Below are 23,090 nucleotides of genomic sequence, written 5' to 3' on the forward strand. Positions count from 1 at the left end.
TATTTTCAAGGAGAGGGCTTATGCCAAGATGTTCTAGTTCATCTGTTAACCTCCTGTAGCAAAATCACCTGCAAATAACAAACCTTGTTTATCAACTGCTGGTATTTTTCTCAGGCTGCAGTGGGGCAAATTAATTTCTAGTGTCTCTACAGTGCATTTTTGATGAAGCCGCTATACCTGTATAGGTTGGTCCATTACTATGCAAGGATCCAAGCATGGGTCCTGGAGGATGAAAGTCCCGTCAGCTGAGAAGGAGTCCACAGTGCCACGTGGTGTAACTAGAGGGCTTTCCCCTCCACAGCTAGCTCATTTGGTGCTAGATCCTCTGACCCATCATACTATATAGGTGGCATGCAGTAGCCGAACACAGTGTAGGCATGCACTTGGCTTCAGGAGGACCTGGGTATCAGCAATTCATGCGTGTCTCTTACCTATTAAAAAATGCAAACACCTCTCTAGTTCTGTTTAGCTGTTCATGCGCTTGGTAAGTTGAAAATTCTCCACAGTGTGCTTTCTTACCATTTTTAGCTATAATGTATTCATTTTGCAAAGCCTTATTAGGTAAGGCCAAGCCTTACACTACAGAGTTGCCAACATAACAAATTGGTGGAAAAACCCCTGGTGCAAAGATCTTTGTTTGGCTGAGGTTTTATTGTTCAGAGAGTTGCATCAGGAGAAAAACTCCAGGTAGTATATGCTATGCTTAGAGGCTCTTCCAAAATAATTATGCTTGCATGAACTAAAATTAAAGGATTCTGCTGTAGTTAGGCTCAGGGAGTAGTATTTCTTTTAGAAATTTTAATTGAACAAGATTAAGTTTACTGGTAACTCACAGAGTGTGTCTTAACTTGGCTTTGCTTTTCATTTCTGTTGCTGGCTGTAGTTCTTATATTTCTGTGGAGTATTTCCCAGGCTGTAACTAGCTGCTGTATCCATAATCAGATCTTGTTATGGTAAGCTTATGCGTGAGGAGATATGAATTAGTGAACTGAGTATTTAGGACACAAAAAAAAAAATCTTTTAACTGACTAATTTTGGCAAAGTTGCCAAAAGTTTGTATCTGAGAGATTGCTGTTTTCTTTGTACTTAACCCAGGAAAGCTGTGATAAGTAGTGTGGGCTATAGTCAGATTGCTCATTATTGACTTTTTAATGGAGTTCCCTGTAGTCTGTAGCGGAAGCCAACAAAAATAAACAGCAGCAGAAAGCCTGTCCCTACTTGTCGGATAAACTCTGAGAGACCTCCTCCCTACCATACCGTATTTTGGGTAGTTCTGTTTCCTGTCTGGATACCAGTGTGTTCCTAATGTTTGGGGGTGTGCAGGCTTTTCTTAAAGTCAAAGTGCCTTTTTTATGTGTGAGTGTAGCGACAAGTATTGCTTCTATGACCCTTTGTAGATTGGATGTTTTTAGCTATTTGAGACATAGGCAACTTTAAACAAAAGAGGTATGACTGCCTGTGCTCCAGCTTTATTTACTTTTATACTTTACCATACACTCTTTCTTCCACAGGCATTTCCTATTCAAAACAGGAACAGGGACCACACCGCTGTTCAGTACTGCAACGCCAGGGTACACAATGGCATCCGGCTCTGTTTATTCCCCTCCTACTCGGCCACTACCTAGGAACACTCTATCCAGAAGTGCTTTTAAATTCAAGAAGTCTTCGAAGTACTGTAGCTGGAAATGTACTGCACTCTGTGCTGTAGGGGTCTCAGTGCTGCTGGCAATACTGCTGTCCTACTTTATAGGTGAGTCCCATTTTTTATAATTGTCACCATGAATAGGGATGTCTGATGGATTGTATATGGACTGTGACATACTAACCTTTAACTAGCAAAGTTTTTGGTAACAGTAAAAACCACAACATTGATTTAATGAAAACTCCCAACTGTTTAGAGGAAATAAAAAATTTGAATATTTTGCAAGCATTCTGCAGCATGATAGTGGGTGAATTAACTTCAAAGAAGTGTTTGAACTGCAATTAAGCTATGTGGTATCTAGTTCTTATAAAAGTATGTGTAAAATATAGGCTGTAAAAATTCCGTAATGTGAATGTAACTTGCAGCATATCCCTGGAACTCTTTTCCTCTCATTTTGCATGAAATATAACTAATTCAACATTTAGGAATGCTAACTATCACTTATTTCATCATTACATGCACGTATGTTTGCGTATAGAGCTAGAGCAAAAGTCTAATACAGACTTCTGATTTCAAAATAGGGAAAATAATTGTCCAAAAGGACAACATGCAGAGAAGATGGAGACTTCTTCCTCTCCTGTGGGTTGTTTATTTTTAATTATTCTTTCTTTTCTCTATTTGTTTGTTAAATTCCATTTTCCAATTTTTATTTTAGAGGATTTCCTTTATTTCTTCATCTCTCTAATTATTTAATTTCATAAATGTTTGCTATAAATATTATATAATTTGAGTTTTAGGCAGTTAATGGGGGCAGTGGTTGTCTGTGAGAAAAATGTCATTGACTTTAATAAGGGAAAAGAACAGGCTCTTTTGGTGCTTGTAACTTCTTCTGCAGCTTTGTCCAGATTACAGATTTTTTCACCTCTGAGTCCATAAATGGTCTTCAAAGACTTTCTTTTAACTGATTTGTTAATTAGAAGTTTAAGTCACCACGGTTATGGAAATATAAGTGTAAGGGTCTGGGTTTTGGTATTGGTTACACTCAGATTCAGAGTCTTAAAAAGACAATGAAAGAAAATAGAAAGAGGAGAGTCAATCTCTCCTTCCCTCCCTCTTTTTAAAATCAGTGTAAATTAATAATAAAGCCTAGAAGGCCTTATGATCCTTAAATCTTCATTGCCTTTGTTGAAACAGACTTGCTACGTTTCAGTCCAAGGCACAGCGTAAGCTGTATAAAGCCTTGAAGTAGATCTTACTGGGCTGAAGCTCCTGTGAACAATGCAAGAAACTGGGTAGTTAGAGAAATTCCTCTCTGCCCCGGCAAAGCAGAGCACCCTGAGCACCCTTTGCACCTCAGCTGCCAGCCCCGAAGAGCAAAAGGGATGTATGCAAATATAGGGCTTGCCACTGCTGTCCAGCCCCTTTCAATCATTGGATCTGTGGTTATTGTGTGTGAATGTGCACAGGAATATAAAGGTGTGGTTTAGAGCTAGTCTTTCATACTACATCTTTTTTATAGTGGGATTGAAATAATCCCATTTATAAAACACATTAATTGTGCTCAGTCTCCATCATATTGCCTCATAAGTCATCAGAAGCAAACATCTGCTACTAAATAAATACGTAAATACGAAAGAAGGAATTCAGTATGAAGTATCACTGTCAAGAACTGGGAAAAACAGCCATACAGATAGTAAAATATTGAAGACCTGATTCTGAGCTGAGCTCTACACTTTGCTAGCCCCAAAGAGCCAGATTACTTATGAATCTGAGGGGCACAAGAAGATAGCTGTACCGGATTATTTCTCCCACAGGCACATTAAGAAATACAAGCATGTCTAATGCGCCTCTATTCCTGTATTCGGGAAAAAGAGCCAAGCTTTCCAGTGAGTGAGAGCTTTCAGCTCCACACATCATTTATTCACATACCCTGTAAAAAAAAACCAAATATAGCTGTACAACATTTCATGGGCACACGCCAGCTCACATCCTTGCTGAAATAAACAATGCACAATGGCCTTCCTCTACCCATAGTCAATAGGGAGCTCTTTGCCTACTGGTGATATTACACATATTTCAGCTAAGTCAGCAATCTAAATGTAAAATCCAGCACTCAGGGACGCTCTCTAGAGGACTTTGGGTCCATAAAACCGTGAATGGATTACACTCATTCATATACGTGGTTTTCCCATCTCTACAGATGTAATATCAGAAATACTCTCCATTTAATAGGCCATCCAAGTATAAATTGGTGGAAATCATTAATGTAAGATGGAAATGGTCCTTCATCTTGGTTAACTGTTTCATAGCATAGGTGTGAAAGGGAAATGACTGAGTAGGAAATGGGTCATAACATAAAAAGATGGGAAGGACTGCGGTATTGTGTGACCTCTAGCATCCCATGACACGCCTCTAACACAGTGGTCTGGCTTGTCTGCTGAGGTTTACAGTAGCTGAGGTGGTAACGCCAGTTTGAAACATGTTTTGAACTTCATAGAGAGACATTGCCACAAATGTGAAAATGCTACAGCCCTTGCTGCAAAATACACCAGTACACATTGATAAGGAGCATAGTGTGGCTGATGTCCACTGCGTGACTGTGGCAGCTGCACACTGAAGAACTAATAGGACCGCTCACCTGGGGAATGGTGGTCTAACCAGGCCCTTCTCAGAAAGGCAGAGAGATGAATGTGTCATGCCCAGGCTTATTTTAGTTGCGGTGGATATGGGGTAGAGAAAGTGACTTCGGATTCCACTGCTTCTGCTCAGGCAACATAAGGCAGAAGAGACAGTTTGCTAGACTTCATGTCTGCCTTTGCAGAACTGCACAGTCAATTACTGCTCCGTCAGTTAGCCCAGCCAGAGGAAGGAGCTGCATCGAGAGCCTGGTCTGTCTTGCACTTCTTCCATCACTCTGACAGGAAAGACTCCTACGTTCACAAAGTCTGCAAAGAGGAGGTGAGAGCAGAGGATGTCAGCATGGGGAGAGACCAGAGCAAACACTGCATTGTAAGGCCACTTAATGCAGTCTTGGGGGTCACAAGGAATTGAAAATGTTATTTCAGTCTAAAGGAAAGAAAGCCTCACTTCTAGCCTCCCCGCATATTCTTGCTTTTCTATCCCTCGTGGTGTCTCTCAATCATTTTGCAATGTACAAAATGTTTAAGTTTACCATTCTTGTCAATGAGACCTGCTAATTTTTAGAGAAAATAGAAGTGAGTTGTGGAAAATGTTGGTCCTTTGTTCAGAGGCTTCATCTACTGTTAAATGGTTGAGAAACAAGGCATTAAACAACAGAAACATGCAAGTGCTGAACCAAAGGATAGTACAGCAACATACAGAAGAGTTGAATTTAAAAAATAGGTCTAATTTAGAGTAAAGGATTCAAAGAAAAGCTCCCTGAAATAATGAGTTAAAAAGATGGGGAATAAAGAATATAAACTGCCTCATTTTGGGATCAAGATTACACTGGAATTTCTTCAAGCTGCTCATTTGCTTAACTGCTATCCATAATCAGGTTTGCAACCAAGCAAGAAAACAACCAATTTCTTTCCAACATGAACATTTTAGAATCTTTTTCCCTGTTTGGAAGCCTAGGAAGAGCAGTATTAAATTTAAGCCATGAAAGAGTAAGAACTATGAAGTTGCCTCAGTTTGACCTCTTTCTATATACACATTAATAGTTTTACCGAAACTTTGTACAAGGAGTCTGAGTTAGAGCCAGAAATAGAGTCCAGCTTTACAATACGCGAGACAAAACAGAACTTCGTCCTTCTTCTCCCCATGGCTTAGTGCCTCATTCAGCATCCATCATTTGCAGTGAATGAATTAAGGGAAAGTTTTGCAGAGCAACTCATAGGTCAAACATGGGTATCAAATCAAGGTTTCATATGTAAGCTCCATCCTTTGGTTCTACCTTCTGGGAACTTCTCTGTCCACTCTTGGTTTTATTAAGGGAAGGAGTTTGTTGTTCTTGGTTGTGGGTTTTTTTCTAACAGAAAAATCCACTGTTGAATTAGAGAGAACTACATCAGTCAGGAGCAGTTGTTTCCAACATGTTGTTGCATAACACAGACTCTGGCCAGCTATATTAACAGGCTGATTGGTACTGTACTAATTATTTCTTCTTTAGTGTGGATTCAACAACTCCATGAGAATTAAATGAGAAAGGAGAAAAAAATTAATGAGAATTTGGGGACATCAGGGCCCCTCTTTCTTCCCCAGGAATTGCTTTGGCAATTGATTCTCCATTGCCAGTGGCACTATCTTGACGTTGTCTAAGTCAATACAAGAAGTTAGTGCCAATTTCACTGTGCATGGAACTGAAGAGGTGAGCAGTTGTCCTCAGTCAGTGCTGGAATTACGATACCAGATTCAGTTAACTAAGCTTGAAGAGTGGTACACTGAAAGACTGTGTGCATCTCTCATGAATGTTGTCTTATGTCTGCTAAATAGGTTTCTATTAACATAAACATTCTTTGAATACACAGTGAGACCAGACCTATTTAGTCAGGCCTCTGCTATCCTGACGACTTCACAACAATCTGTCATACTTCCAAATCTGTTGAGGATTTTACCCTCTGTGTACTTTGGGATTGATCATTTTGTTAGCCTTAGCTCTGCAGCCAGTGGTCAGGACAAGAATATACTCCAGCCAGCTATTCTTTGTGATAAAGCAAATATTTAAATATCAGTGATAACAGAAGGACATCTCTTCTGTAGGAAAAAAAAAAAAGGAAAAAGGAATTTTATTTAATTAAAAAGGCCACAGGACTATTTTTATCACTGCTGCTTGCTGTGAACAGTTAAGCAAATCCATTTTGGACGGAAAAGAAAGCTAACATTTAGACTTAACAACTTAAACATCTTCTGGGAAAACATATATTGTCGTTTATATTTCATTCTATGAGAAACAGTAGAAAAACAGCTGTTCTGCTATGACACAGAGATGACCATACACTCATAACACAAATTGCAAATGAAATGCGAATGGAAAAGAGATACCAGACTTGAAAGCCATGTTTGATAATTACAGATAATTCATATTTTCCACATTTGTATAAAAATAGATACATTGTGCTTATTCTATGGTTATTATATTCTGCATTCATGCTTTTTGTCCATCTGAAAATGTTACTGTTTTATCATCATCTCAAGATACTTGAAGTAAGCTGAAAATTTATATGCTAATAGATTTCTAATAACGGACAACTATCTTCAGAGTTGTCTCAAAAACTTATTGAGAATAATAACAGAGCAACTTCAGATAAGAGGTTTTAAGGTAGAAAGAGAAGAAGGAGGTGGCCAAGAAAAATAACAAGCAAGTTTCGTCATTAGAGGAGACTGACACAGAAGGATGCAGGGTGTGAAAATTACAGCTGAGGGTCAATTAACTATCCTGCAGGTGAGTTTTAAGTAATCCTTAAAAATTAGAAAATTGTCTGTTTCTGCAAACTGAGGTTAACTTTCCATGTCTCCAGTGCTGTTTCTGAGTTTGTTGTCTGTGGTTCTCCCATATTACTCAGGGTTTAGTGTGACAGCTGCTGGCATTCACATCTGTTCCCAGATTGCGGAGGACCAGATGCCTTTCCTGTTGGGCTCAGTGGCAGAAGTCATAGTAGGGCAGAACTACCCTCCCCAAAACTAATGGACTTATAACCATGACAGTTAAGAATTGAAGTTCTGTGACTAAAGCAATGACTAAATATACCTGTAATCAAAAGGAGTCTATTTTACTTTATCAGTAAAGAACAATATATTTCTTTTTGATTGCAATGCCAAGTTAATATTATTCTGCTGTTTGTAAAGCTCAATTACTGCCAGGAATGAGGAAAACAACTTAATTAATAATGCCATTTAAATGAAATTTTTATTACAATACCCAGCATAGATATTGTAATTAACAGGCATGAGGGAGAACATAGTTTAGTTGCCATTAATCACCTTACTTTCATTATGTGTTTATAGAAACTGTTTTTCTCTTTGACCTGCATTTAATTTTGAGTATTGTAATGATACTGTCACTGAGAACTTCATCAAGAACTTTTGTTTTTCTGCATTCTCTCCCCATTTCTATTTGCTTCCCTAGGTTGTGCTGGGACCTTAGCTATTACTGGAGCTTTACTGAGGTGTGCGGGTTGGAAATATGTTCCCTGTCTGCAGATATGTGGCAGATTTTTACTTTGCCAGGTTTATCCTCTCACTCCATTTCTCTTTCCATCAAATTACAGGCATTGAGGTAGACTAGCACATCTATATATCTGATTCTAAAAAAAAAAAGAAGTCAGAAATATTTTGCCTTTCCTCTCGGTCTGTTGTCATCATTTGAAGAAAGTGCTCTGAGATTTTAGTTTACCAAATCCACATATCGCAATGTATTCAAACTACTGTCCAAAGATCTACAGCGGAGAAACTTGTCTTCTATGAACCTTTCTGAGGAAGCATGTCAGCTATCTAAGCATGGCTTCATAGTCTTGTCTGATTGCACCAAGCACTTAGGAGAACCACATCAATGTCTTGTGTTCCTTCTCAATGTGTGCGCACATCTGGAGCTGTGAAGGCAGCCAGTGTTTCCAGCACTTCTAGAAAGGACATCACTCCTTGCAGAGTCGCAGGCAACGTCTCATTTTAACAATCCATGGGGCTTTTAGGGAAGGCTCTGGGTGTCTCTAGTGCATTTGAAGGCAGCAGCAGTGTTCCCTGTCATCCTTTCTTTTCCCACATTAAAGGGTTTTGGTACCAGTTCAGGCTTGGTGACAGTTGGAAGTGGCTGCCTCTCACAGTAAGCTGTGGATTAAGTACCTAGTGATCTCTTGGTTCTGTCCAGAATGGATGTTTCCAGGTGTCACTCAGCTCCAAGTGTCATGGGCAGCCAGAAGCTGGCTGCCTCTGATGGCAATGCTGTGTGTAGGGCTCTGCCTCCCCAGCGTGTGTGGTTCTGCTCTGCGCCTGTCAAAATCTGCTTACCTGTTGATATAGACATCAGTGCCACATGTTGCTCTTCTCTGACAGAAGACCAGGTATGTGATCTGACTACAAGGCAGGACCAAAGCGTGTGTAGTCTCTTCAGTTGGGCCTTCAGTCTGTGGTCATATACCTGGTGAATGCAGTACAGCACAATTATTTAGCAGGTAGAAACTACGTCCTGAAATTTCTAAAGGATTTTAGCATCCTGAATGGACCTTAGGAAAGTCCTCAAAGTCTGAAGTACCCATCTCCTAGTTCCATTTCAGTATTTCATAATCGTTAAAACCAGAACTAGAAAAGCCAGATAACTGATATTTGTAGGTCATGCCTTACATCGGTTCAGGCAACTCTTTTCAGTCATTTCTGACATGTTCTTTGTAAATGGCAGTATTCAGATACAAATATGACTGTCCACACTGTTTTTATGTTTTAACATGAAGCTTAATATTACAGCTAGTACTTCCATGACTTTCTGCATTGCAGAGATTTTCAGCTATGTCTAACATGAGATAAATTTATTTTGCTTATCCCATAGCCATGACCTTTAGATATCTCTCTGAGTTTCATATAATGTTTACAGCATTGCTGATGAGCTCATTGTGCCTCCTTAGTGTGGAAATATTTTGTAAACAATGATGTAATTTTTTATGTTTACCACATTCTTTCTTTCAAAACTGGGAGACAGAGAGGAATGGCTAGTCAGAAGATGAAGGTGTTATGCTTCACCACCCTATTGGGCTGAAAATGTTTTTAATGTCTTTCATTGAAATGGTACAAAATCTAAACATGTTGAACATCTATGTCTTCAAGCATGGGTCTCTTGCAGGAGTACCATTATGGATAATGTCTTTAGCCGATGTTTTTTAAGGAAAGATCTTGTAGCTGTGTTTCAGACTAAGTGCAAAGCATAATATAATATTTACTATTTCAGGAGTGCACGGTATTAATATTTGATTGGTGTTGTGGATGTCACATGCTATTATTGTTAGTGGCACTGAGAGTAAAACATTCATTGAGAAAGATAATCCTAACACAGAAGGATGTAGGAACGTGTATTGGCAGTCAGGAGGTTAAAAGAGACTTGACAAGATTTCAAGGGATTAAAAAAGTTAATCCGTCAAGGAGCATACCCACCTCTGCTCCGAAAAAGGCTTGTATTCTAATTAAGATTTATCGCAAGGTTTTTGGCAATAGTCCTGTCACCCTTCCACTGTTGCCCAGTGGAGCAAATTGAAACTCAGTAATCCTGGCAATATAACAGGTGTAGAAATGAACTGCAAGATGACATGATGTCATTGTCCATAGGTCCGACACTGAGTCATTCTGCCATCATACTGTGATGCAATATGATGGTTTTTCAAAATCTGGATGGTGTTTCAGGAATACTGAGATCTCTTGCAAGCACGTTATGTAGAGATGTGGGCCCTTCTATGCTCCTCCTATGATCTTCTGGCAGACCCCCAAATAGCAGCGATTTTTCAGTCTAATGAGAAATGAAGTTAAATTACACCAGCTACTTTTTTTTTTTGATAAATAGCAAGCTTAGGCTAATTTAGAGATGTAGTTCCTATTTTATCAATGGAGGGAAAAGTGTAGTATATTTTAGTAGTATGTAAGCATATGTAATACTTCAAATGTATGCTTATGTTTAAAAGATTTTGCAAAGCAGAGATTAATTTACTCAGGTGATTACTCAAGTTGCTGTGGACATAGGATTACAGTCGTCTTTGCTGGTAGTTTCCATTAATTTCTAACTTGTGTCTGTGAAGAAAGAAGCCGGCCCTTAGAGATGTGCTATCTGCTGTGATATATGAATTATAATACATGTACTAAAACTGGTAGTTTTGTGTATAAATTGCATCTTTTATAAATTGCATCTTTTCTGTAAATTGCAATCTTTTCCTGAATCTTTTCTGTGAAGAGAACTGCTTGGTCTCTTTTTGAATGCTTTAAAAAATTCATGCTGTTAAAAATGTCTGATTTAGATGAGACTTTTGTAAACCTCTCCATACACAAGCACTTTAGAGTAAAAAGGTCAAGTACATGTGTCCAAACTTGCTGTGAGCAATATCATTTGATGTTACATTTATGACTGAGATCGCAAGAAGACATGGGTTTTATATAGGTGTAATTACCCCACTGCAGTGATTAATTATGGATGAAAGTTAGGTGTCCTCTGAAGTAGACAGGAATCTGTAAATATGAGATCCTTCATTTTCACATGGATGCCATTTCAGACAGCTTCATTCACAAAAACAACAAAAAAAATGCTGTGTCTTAGGAATTGTCACCACTAACAGCATTTGTAGTTTTATAATCCAGGAAAAACAGATGTGCTACAGCTGTTTAGATGATGTGGACGTTTGCATTTGAAATGCTTAATTTTCCTCAATAATAAAACCAACCAAACAAAACCAGAGTGGTTTTGCCAACATTTGATGAAATAGGATCACACAAAAGCCTCTCTTTTAATAACTCTATAGGAGTAATATGGGGCAGGGGAAGGGGGTTAGATGTTGTTAATTAATATCAGCCATTTGGATAATCAGCTAGCTTCACAAACCTTTAAGTAAAGAAACAGATATGTTTCCTGTTTTTTTAATTGAAAAATACTTCTAAGTTACCATTACTGTGGTACAGGAAGAGGAGTATTTTTATTTCAATAATACTCATTAAAAACTCTAAAACAACAGCCAGCTGGGTGGAGTTAACACCCTTTGCTAACCACTGATTTACAAGTTTCACAAGGTGTAACCCAATAACGGGGTACAATAAATTTATCTTCACTTGTGAAAGCTCCAAACTCATTTGCTGTTTGTTCTTCTCTTTTACCTTTGAAATGCCAAGTTTCACACCAGTTTTTATTGAGACATTTTTGCTGGACAATGGGTCCTCATTTGACTCGCTCCAAGTCTTTTCACACTGCCAAGAAATAGTTCTTTATGCTTTTGACTTATTTGACGGGTTTTTGGTCCCCAGCAGCTTCTTCTCTGTCTCTTTCCTGTTAGTAATCTCAAGTACAGGTAATGATATGCAGGTATCCACATGTTTGAAAAGGAGAGGTACGGTCCTTCTTGTTATTTCAATTCAGCTGGAGCCAAAACTAGAGAATAATTTTAAAACACGTCCTTATTACTGATCCAATATCTTTTCACACAGTAAAAGGAGTAGTTGGTTTTCTCCATCAATTTTATAAGTGACTGCTACTTTAGAGCTAAGACTGCCTATTCTTAATATTGCCTGTAAGATTTTATAGTTCAGTGTCCTGGCTGATTTTATTTTAAGGGGGAAAAAAATCAATGTGAAACTGTAATCCTAACTTGTTTTTCCCAAGGCTTACATAACGCTTAAAAAATACAAAGTGGCTTACAAACTGGCTTGCAAGCAACAAATCACTGGCCTTACAAACAATTAACAGTAAGGTTGTCTTTATGTCATAGGTTCCTTTCCTAAATCATGTATGATAAATTATTTTTTCTGTTTGCTTTTTATCAGTAGTATTTTTCACGTACCTACAGTATATCTTTGCTCACAGGAATAGTTTCATAAAAGCCACGTCTCGCTTTAGTGAGGCCTCTGGAGGAACATGGCGTGTTATTCCAATGCACATAAAACGCATTAATGACTATATAATAAAGGATGCTCCATCTAGTAGCCAGTCCCTCCTGTGTGTCTCTGGCCCAGACACACAGCTGCTTAGGCATTTGTGATTTCTGGTGATGAGTGAGGAGCTATGTCCCTGTCAGGAACTGAGCTAAAACAGAGGGTGGTGGAGAGGTTTCAGTAGGGGGTAGTCATGCAGTCACTGAGCTGACTTAAACCTTGGTTTTTTGAACCAAGGATTTGCACAAGATTGCTTAGGCAGATAACTAATGGCTTACTTTATATTGGAGGTGTTGAGGTAAGGTAGAGTTGTGTAAAAAGGCATCTTTGATGGTGAACTCAAGAGTGTCCATTCTGTTTTTAAATATGGATTTAAGTGGAAATGCTGTGGTTTTGCAAGTTGATCTGCATTTAGTGGTTGGTTTATGCATCTACATAATTGCACAGTTCAGGTAAGTGAGTGGTAATTATCATGGATAGATTTAAATCACCGTGAATAAGTTTTGTAAAGAGTTTATAGGTTATTTTGTTTTGGCCTCAGTCACATACCTTTGATCTACAAGTGGACCACTGTAATTGTGATATCATGAAGCCTAACAAACAGCAAAGGATTAGAAAACCTATATATTGACTTGCACATTCAATCAACTTGCATATGATCTCAGCAGGAAATTCAAAACAAAAGCTAATTTATGGAAAAATATGTAGTTCTAATCACAGTTGAGCTCCATGGGGTTCCAAATAACACACTACAATCTCTACATGCAGATGCTTTCATCTTACATTCCAGATTTGGTGACATTCCAAAAGTTCTTATCAAACCTTATTATCATCTTTTATTAAAGCTTATTACATTTCTCCTTATTGCATGTTTGCTGTAATATTCTGTCATTCTTAATATGGAATAAAAAAGCTTTGATCTTTTTTAGCCAGTCATGAGATGGAAATATGCAACACAAGTATTTCACTATATACTATAAAATCCCAGCTCAGTGTGTCCTTTGAACATCACATTAATTGGCCCCTGTTTCTTTTTCCTTTGGTTCTTAAATCTTTTCATCAGCCCGCACTTCTTTATGCCATCAACATGCACATAGGTTATGCATGATCATATAGTGCTATTTCATTATTATTATTATATCCTTCAAGAGATTTGTGGGGTTTTGTTGGGTTTGGTTTTGTTCTTGTGGGTGGGTTTGGGGTTTTTTTGTAATAAATAAGGCTTCTGAACTGTAAAAATGGTTTTGAACTATAAAAATGGTTGGACCCATTCATTGATGCTCTTGCCTAAGAAAGATGTTTCCAATGAATTTTGAGACATTACATCGACATTGCTTTTCTTAACACTTCTGTTTTATGAGGGCTGCGATCTAAAGGATGTCGCCTTGAGCAAGACTTCTGTTGGAGTTGTGGAAAAAACCTAAAATAGATAAGCACAAACCTGAGCCTCAGCTGTTTTCCAGAAAGCGAGTTTAAGGCAGGAAAGGGAAGGAGTTAAAGACTGAGAAGGAAGAGAGTAAAGAAATGCCTGAAGGAATACAGAGGAGTAATTATCCTGCAGTCTTAACCCAGTCTTGAAAAGCGTAAATCACGGGATTTTTTTTTTCTTCCCCACAATACTTGACAACAAAATCATTGATTATGACTTTATTAGATAGAAACCCAAAATTTATGGAATGTTTTTCATGCCTTTGTATGAACTAAAAGAGACAAAACAACCTTCGTCTCAAAGGAGTCAGCAATCTAATATGCACTTCCACATCATTTCTGTACCTGTAATGATTTTTCACCATCTTGTTAACTGTGAACAACATTATCTGAAAAAAATAAGCTACGTTCAGGAGAAAGCCCAGGATAATACTAAATCTGAAACAAGACATAACAGATACATCTTATTTAAATAAGAGGCTACTGAATAATGATATTTGTTTCTGTTTTAAGAAATCTGGATTCTCCCTTAAGCTTTGAATGTGCCTCATGTAATGCTGTTGACAGAATTAGACCATTGTTATATAAAAGTCCCTGGCTTGACAACTAAAATGAGACATCTAGCCATACAAGTTTTCAGAGGAATAAATGTTCCATTTTGGGGTGAATGTAGTAAAAATAGTTGCACCGAGACTACCACACATCTTTCTTAACAGTTCAAATGCAACAATACTTTAAAATGGCATATAATCATCTTTTATTAGTGGTCAAAGAAAGTAATTTTATCCATAGTAGATAGCTAATATATCTTTGTTGCAATATTTTTTCTAGGCAACTTTTTGTGAAGTGTTTTGCAAATTCTTTGTTAAAACGTTCCAAGAGAAAATGAGGAATAGAGTATAAAGGTTGGATTTTTTTGCAGGTGAAACAGTAGAGTCAACGGACCCATTCAGCAGTTCAGGATAAAAGGAAAGAGACCACACTTTTTCAGTTACTGTATTGATCTTGATAGGTATCGCGAAGTTTTTCATATAATGCTATACTGAAATGTTTTACATTCAGAATACAGGTTCAGAAACTTTTATAGGATGCTCCTGGTGGCTAATCTTTTGAAGATGCTCAAAAGCATGTACTTTTAAGTTATTTTAAATTTAGAAATAACAGGCTTTTTGTTGATTTGAGAAAAACAGTAATAAAGAAAGAACTTGTCTTTGTAACTTTTAATTCACTTTATTTAAAATTTTAATTAACTATTTTTAATTCACTATTTGATCTGCAGCAACATCCAAGGCATCCTATTATCTTAGAAAAAAGCAAATGAATGCAAATCACTGACAGTTGATTTGCACATCTTCTGGTCCACTCCAGGTCCTTCAGAATAAAATAGGTTTAGATTCTAATTATAGCTGCAAGAAAAATATATGGGAGATAATTTTAAAAACCACTTCAATGTTCAAATATTTCATTTGAAAATGTATTGCCAACAGGGAGATGAACTAGAAGATAATCCTTCAACAAGATTGAGCAATAATTGCAATTTGCTTAGTTTAAATTATAATCTTTTTGCATTGCTTTAAATATAAATGATATTCACTTTTCCTTATGTGCAAGTGTGCATATATATTATTCTATTAATTCTAGGGAAGCAATTTTGTAAATCACGGTTTGAAAGCACCAGCACCCAGAAATATGTAGCAGTAGCAGTCCTGGAAGATGAGTTCAATATCTTAGCAAGAAGCTCATCTTCAAGCACAGCTTCATAAATAATAAGAGTTGATTACCATGCCTTGTAAAATGCATGGGAGAAAGGAAGGAGGGTCGTCAACATCATTCAGTTCATCGTGCCAACTTTCCCCACAGTACTGAGTTCTTTATGTTTGTAGAACATACGCCATAGGCCTTCTTTCCAGAGGTCTTGGTACTTAGAGATAGCCAGTGTTTTTTCTTTCTGCAATCTAGTGTTAATTTTTCATCTGTCATTATTCTAAGAGGAGCTGGAAGAACATTGGAAGTCCATTTCCCAATTCAGGCAACTCTGTTTCTTTCTACTTAAAAGAATCCTCCTATCTGTGAATTCTCGTTCCCGTGAAATGCAGTGTAACCTTTAGAATTCTTTCACAGCAAAAAACAAGTTTACCAAATTCAAAATGGAAGCTGTTGAATTACTGGCACTTCTGACCAGTGTTTCAGAGGCTTCAGACTCAAACTTCGGTTACCTTTCCAGTTATTGTAGGGCTACTTCTGTGAATAAAGCCTCTGCTTATATGCATATGGGTTTGCTTGTTCATCCTTATCACCTGCATCTTTAATGCTTTCACTTGCACAGCTGATAGGGTGTTTGCTATGCCCTTTGTTTTTCATATGAGGCTATTTGTCACTTAAAGTTCTTTAAAAAAAGATGTGGTTGATCCTGGTGAGTTACGATAGAGACACCCTTGAATTTTGCCCAGAACAATAAATAAGTTTCTCCAGTTTTTACTGCATATTGCTACTCTTTCCTACAAAGAAAAAAAATATTCTTTCTTTCTGATAGCAATCATAAAGCCCAGCATTGTATGTATACTCACATCGGTGTCCAAACTTTGTTTTCTGTTCAGAGCTACGTCCTGGGTACGGGAAGATGCTAACACCTGTCTGATTTCTTTATCAACTATCTGTCCCTATCCTCTTACCGTTCAAGTGTATGAGGAGAAAAAAAAATCCAGACAGGCCCAGTTTTTGCTAAACGGAGAAACAGCTATGTATATTGGTTTTCTGTTACAATTCTTTTTTGTGCCTCTCATAACTTAGGCAGAAGAGAGCTTTGAGCCAGTGAGCAAGGCAGCGAAGGGAAAGCACTCCCCAGTCGAATGCAGCAAGTAGTTGTCAGCTCTCGCAGTTCTAGTTGTGCCATGTAGTTACATAAATTATCTGTCTCTCTTACCACCTACTAATAAAGGGACTGATTTCTTTTTGGCTTGCTGAAGAAAGTCTCGAAGAGCGTTTTGAAGTGATAATACAGTGTGTTTGCTCAAGAACAAGTTCCTTGTAAAGAGAATGCATAAAGCGCAGCAATACTAGCTTGAGAAAGGAACATGAAAGACAAATGGGCTGGCAACGTTAAAAGAATGAAAGGGCCTGATAGCAGCAACCTCTTCCTGAAGCAGATTATTGTAAAATGTTTTACACAGTGTAAACTAGTCATAATATTTTTTTCAGGTGTTTGCTGTGAAATGTATTCTTAGTTGCTATTTTAATTATTGAGTGGAAATGAAGACCTTGTAGACTGATTACAAACTAAAATAACTAGACCTTGATTACAGAGTGAAAGGTAAGATCAACCAAGCTTGAAAAAGCAGTTTAAGATGCTTCAGAAACCCTTCAGTGAACTGTGTGGTGGCAGATGATAAGATTACCTGATAGCCTGTAACAAATGATAGCATTTTTGTGTTAACATCAATGCTACTGTAGGTGTAAATGCACTCCGTTAATCTGAGCTCTGAATCTTTTGAATATCCCAGTCCATTTGGCATGTTCTGCTTTGCAGAAATATAAAGGGAGGGGGCAAAAGCCCAGCTGTTAGTTTGGTTACTGCTTGTATGTTTGAGATTTGCTCTGGAGAATTCAGCCATATCCACCAGCATCACCAAGACACTGGTGCTGTGTTCATGCCAAGAGCAGCACAGATCCTAGAGGACTTTCTCCTCTCTGATGTCTCTCCTTCCCACCCTGTTAGAGGTAATGGAGTCCTCACCTTTCAACTATCACTGCACTCTAAAGGCTGGCTGTAATGTTGATAATTTGGCCAGTAGCAGTACAAATACCACCTTAAACAACTCTGTCAGTCCCAAGGTAAAATGCCATCATAACACCAGCAAGTGAAGAAGATCTGTTGGTAGCTAGAGATTACTTTGCAGAATAGAGATGGGGACTGAAACAGCAGAACAGGCAGAGCATATTGTCATCTGTTTCTCTGCTTAAAGAATCATCCTGTTCCACAATGGGAGCAATCATCCCAGTCTTGATACAAGTAAAAGGAGGCTTTTGTGAGGGTTTGTGGGCACATTTGGAATTGTGACAAACCGTCTTTTCTCCCATCCCCTGAGGGTTCATCCATGCTTGCAGCTGTGGGTTCTTTGGATTGAGTTGTTGTGGTCTGTGACCACACCCATCACAAGCTGCCTGCCTTCTGCTTAGAGGCATCTGGCATTCTCAGACAAGTCCTTGGTGCCATCAAAGATATGCCAGTATTGAAAGTTGTTCCGGTGTTAGTACCCTTATCAATTTGGCAGACTCAGAACTAGTTACTCTAGGAAGGGTCTCTTGTCTTCATTGTCATTGTCTAACACCAAATATATGTCAAAGTGAATGGGAACAAACCAGACCTGACAGGCAATATCCAATCCAAAAATCAAGAAACTGCTTTACATTAGATTTGGGACTAAAATAGCAGCTAGGCATAGAGAAATTTATTTTGCTTTATATGTTTTTGCTTTAATTTTGCTTGATATATCAAATTCTTTATAGAAAGAAGTAAACCTATCATTTCTCTGAACATAATAGAAACAGAGGAGGGGATTGAACTCTTACATCCCCATCCCAAAGGTGGAAGAAAGTCTTCATCCTTTTCTAACCTGAAGAAAACAAATATACACACCACTGCAGTCTGCCTGCATCATTCCCCCTCTGGAAATTCAGAACTGGTTCATAACATTTGACTTGAAGGGCTCAGCCCCCCCACTGAGGTGTACTCACAGTGTGCAGTTACCAGTACCAGGTGCTGCTTATCAGACTCATGGGGGCATCAAGAATTTTTAACAGGTGCCTCGCTGTCCTTGTAACACTGGTAAGGGCTTAAAGTTTGCTTTTATATAGATGGCTGGCTAAGAAGAGACCAATCTTAATCAACAAAATAGTGCCTGAATTTGTCTTAATCGGTCAGTTTACCCTTAAAGTTCCCCATCTCTGAAGAAATTGTGCCTTGTATTTTGATCCTGTATCAACAAGCCTAATTCTTTCATGTTGTTCTCGTATGTTTGTAGCGAAAGGAGAATTCTCTAAATTCCATAGTACTGTCTCAGAGAGATTACATAGTTGAATTATTTAGTGTATTAGTACACACAGTAAGTTTTGGGTTGTCTTCGGAGTTGTCAAGCAACATTTTTGGTCTGCTTCAAAAATATTCTGATATTCACAATCTGTGAAACATCTGCATGTATCCATCTGTTCATTCTTATTAAACATTGTTTATTGAACTTGGTGCTAGTTCAGTGTCAGATTTGAGAGAGCAGTAGTATTTTTGAGGGATACAACTATTACTCACCATCTTTGACAGTGAACTACAGTGGGACTCACATCAGTACAAATACAAAGAAAAGGTAATTGTCACTTACCTTGTAGTAACTATGGTTCTTTGAGATGTAATCAATATAGATCCCACAGTCCTTGCCTTTGAAGACTTCAAATTCCAGCTGTTTTGAATTATGAGGGAATGGCTGGAAGGTCATGTTGGAGCTTCCCCTTCTGATCTCCCAGTTGAGCCTGAAGAGGCACAGGGCATCTACATAGTACCACCAGACAGAGCTGTTAATGATGTTCTAAGCTCATGTGTTCGGAAAGGATGCACTTCTAGAGTTACAAAATGAATATCACTTTCTTTTTTTCCCCTGAAGAGTACTAAAAGCAATAAGAAGCCAGCAAAGTTGAGAGGTGATTTAGACCTCCAGACTTAAGACAAGGAATGTACTGGGTTTGAATCATGAAATATTTAGCTATTTGCAGTCTTTCATTGCTGCCAATGAAGTGAACTAGTATAACAGATAGTAGAGTTTGACCCTAGGGATTTTGATGAAATATATTAAAACAGATACAATCATCAGATGATTAATACATAAATAAGAATTTCAGCTGAGGTATGGCCAAAATAATAATGGCTAATTCTAGTGATGTGCCAAATATGGTGGTGGTCGGATTTATGGTTTAACAAGAGATGAGAGGGGAAAAAAGAAATAAGGTTTTAGGGTCAAGGAACATTCTACATTATCAGGCTTTGACAGGCAATTTAAGGTCTGAGAAAGAAGAGTAATAGTAGAGTCAGAGGCTTAGAACAAAAAGAATATGTCATATATAGTGAGGATTTCAGTCTCTGAAGCATTCAGTAATAGGTCTTTGGTTGCATTCTGGTTTTTTGTTTTGTTGAGGGTAAGGGGGAGGGTTTAAGGCAAACACCTGGCAGAGAGGGTCTTAATGCTGCAGTGTTCACTGTCTCCCTGACTAAACTTCCACTGATGCCTGTTTGTCTTAAGTAAGGGTTGCCATGGTCAATACAGAAAAAATGAAAGATCAGAGATGAAACTAAAAGGGATGAAGAATTGTTTGTCATTTGGATAGAAGGAATGAATAAATTAGTAACATAGACTATAGCACTGGTCTGTTTCAGAGACAGAAGGAGCAGAAGCAACAAGATACAGTGAGTTATCCTCCTTATATTTTGAAATTGCATATGTTATGTGTATCACAGTATAGCATTAAGGTGGGTTTTTTTCCATATTTTTGCTCCAAAAGTTTAGACAGGGGGTCACTCATTAATCCCTGGTGATACCAAGGTTCCTTAAGTAGTTCCCCCTAGCACCGTGGAAGGTTGACTCCTGTCTTTCATAATTAGCTCAGCTAAACTATTTAACGTGGTATCGCCTTTCTAATAAACGTGCTTGTGGGGAATTAAGTAGCTCAGAAACCTAGCTTATGCACTATCCTCAGAGCAAAGTGCCCCAGTGTCTCCAGCACTGCTAATGGTCTTGGCCTCGTGTAGACTAGCGTGGGGAATGGGCACGTAGCTGGAGGTTGCGCAGGGTATGGTGACAGCATGAAAAGGAGTGTTCATGTCTTAGGTTAGCCCTGCAACACCCACAGCACCCTCCTTCCTCTGCTCTTGTGTTGTTTCTTTCCCTTTCTGGTTAACCAGAACGGATCCATCTGCTGGTGAAATCATTTATTTTAGCAGGTCATTTAGGAGCTCACTTAAATGATTCATCTCTTCAGAAGGATCAAAAATGAAAAAAGAGAAAAGGATATAATTACTGCCTATCCTTTTGAACATTGATTTGGGACCGGTAAAAGACTCAAAATGAGAGTGGTGAGCTTTCTGTCAACTGTGTTCACCGAAAGCACTGTATCATTAAAGGACAGTGGTAGTAATTGCTTAGTGCCATTGCTAAGTTGAACTATTAATCTGTGAATGCTTGTTCCTGTAATTTAATTTTTTAATGTATGAGTTGCTATTCCACTGCGAAGCGTGGAAAGCCATTATTTGTGCGATTTGTCATTCTGGCTAAAAGCATCAAATAACCTGTATCCTTTACCACCAGCAATGCATCTGTTTGGCCTCAACTGGCAGTTGCAGCAAACTGAAAATGATACATTTGAGAACGGAAAAGTGAATTCTGATACTGTGCCAACACATCCTGTAACAGTACCTGCTGGAGAAAATGGTAAGTGAAACAGGCACCAAGTTCTCTCCTTCTTTCGGAGCATTTCCTTTCTTTGTGTCTTATTTACATTGCAAGACTAACACTTTTCCTCCAAAACTCTATATTTAATGGAAGTACACAGCATTTTTAAGTAATAGTAATTTTAAACAGACATGTCGATATTAAACAGGAGTTGTATTTCAACTGAAAAGAGCGCACCATTTCTCCTACCTAGCATGTGAAGGGAGTGATGAATCCTGGGCAATAATGTTGATCTTACTAGGAAAGCTGGCTGTCAACCCAAATTCCTCATAGGAATTTATATGTATTATTTGATGAGGATAGAAAAGCTCTCATCACATCCAGAGAAGCAGAACCTCCACTTACTCTAAAATCTTTGATAACATAATGATTGTTGTGGGGTCCTCAGAGGAAGCAGGATGGTGCTGACGCTGACTCGGACCATCCTGCCTGAGGGGCTGGGGTGGCTGGGGTCTCGTGCTGCAGAAATGGCCACAACAAAGCCAGGGAGCCCAAGGTGATGGTACACACTATTTCATAAGGGGAACCTGATACCAAGATTCAATTCTGGGGAGTCCAAATGAGCTCTGGATGGTTTTCAGACAAAAGCCTTGTCTGTGACAGGGGGGACATAAGCTCTTTTTCTGAAGAGTGGGCACCAGAAAAGGCACTTCAGGGGGATTTTGCATATTTTCAAATCTTCTCTCTTAGCTGTGTTTAGAAGGCAACTCATGATGTAGGAGCTTCCTATGGCATGATGACCTTGCTATGGAGTGGCTTGTATTTTTCTCTACAGATGATGATGTTTTCTTCTTTTTTTTTTTTTAATTTCTCTCTGAAATTTAATAGGTCATGTATAATATGTTCATTTGTTTTCTCAAAGTCTCTGGCATATAATATTGTGTCTGAGTCATGCAACCAATATATAAAGTTAAAAACAAAACAACAAAACTTTATTAATTTTGTTGTAGGAACTTTTAAAATACAAACCACATAAAGGGATTATTTTTTATCGACCTTTTTCCATGTTGCCCTTTAAGATTCTCAAAACATTTGAGAGCCTGTGCACTTTTGGCTAACAGAGGCTTTAAAATCAATAGTTTTTGAATGGAAGACTTGATTTAAATGGTTGATGAATGCGGTGTTTGCTTCATTACACAAAAATCCATTTTTCCTTTCACAAGGTAGAGCTGACCTCCTTACCACTGAGGAGGAGGAAGCCTCTGCCAGCAGTTGACATCTTGCAAATTTTTCAAGTTATCACAGCTCCAAGTTATAGAAAAGATACAGCTCAGTTCATTCTTTTTGTCATCTTTGTAAGCATATGAAACTTCTCCAGTAGGACTTTTTCTTTTTTCATTTCCTTTACCCTACTGCCTTTTTCTTGCACTTAGATATTCATTATCTGTTTCTGTGTTCTTACTTGTTTTGAATGAATATCAAAAAGTTATTGTATGGTTAATGAATATTGATGCTGCAGTGACAGCTCATCATCCCACTGTCTTCTGCCCTGAGTAGCCAATATACTTTCTTGTATAAAGTATATACATACCTTTGTAAATATTTTATAAATATAAATTGTTCTTTTCCCTTGATAATTTTTAAATTTTTTACAAATCAAAACCTGTTACACTTTGCCTCAAAAATAAAAGGAAATAACAAATATATCAAATCCCATTTTTCCTTCCTTATGTCCCTAAATACTGTAGAAGAGAACAGGGTTAATTCCAGCCACTGTTAAAATGCTGTGCTCTGCAGAATACAGTAAGTGGTCATTTATCAGCATACATCAATACTAAACAACAGACAGACCGGAGAATACACATTTTAAACCACAAAAGGAAAGTGAAGCAGAAGGGAAAGTGTGATGACTAGATGTGAAATTTAAGGAGGGGGCTCCTGTGCTATCACACTAGTTACTGAAAACTGTAGGGAAGAATCAATAAAGCCTTGGTTTGGATGCTTGGACAGCTGTACAACTT

General features: G+C 38.1%; 1 protein-coding gene across 7 annotated transcripts in view; it reads left to right on the forward strand.

The window, feature by feature from the left end:
* Positions 1-23,090, forward strand: part of TENM3 (teneurin transmembrane protein 3) — a gene marked incomplete at its 5' end in the record, with an annotated part of 317,770 nt that overhangs the window by 198,694 nt on the left and 95,986 nt on the right. For all 7 annotated transcript variants that reach the window (XM_082316366.1, XM_082316360.1, XM_082316361.1 and 4 more), the window contains 2 exons: positions 1,512-1,750; positions 20,986-21,108. In XM_082316366.1, the coding sequence (XP_082172492.1) occupies positions 1,512-1,750; positions 20,986-21,108 (362 nt within the window). The remainder of the gene's footprint in view (positions 1-1,511; positions 1,751-20,985; positions 21,109-23,090) is intronic.

The sequence above is a fragment of the Platalea leucorodia genome, assembly GCF_965183815.1.
Source record: "Platalea leucorodia genome assembly, chromosome: 6".
Lineage (NCBI taxonomy): Eukaryota > Metazoa > Chordata > Aves > Pelecaniformes > Threskiornithidae > Platalea > Platalea leucorodia.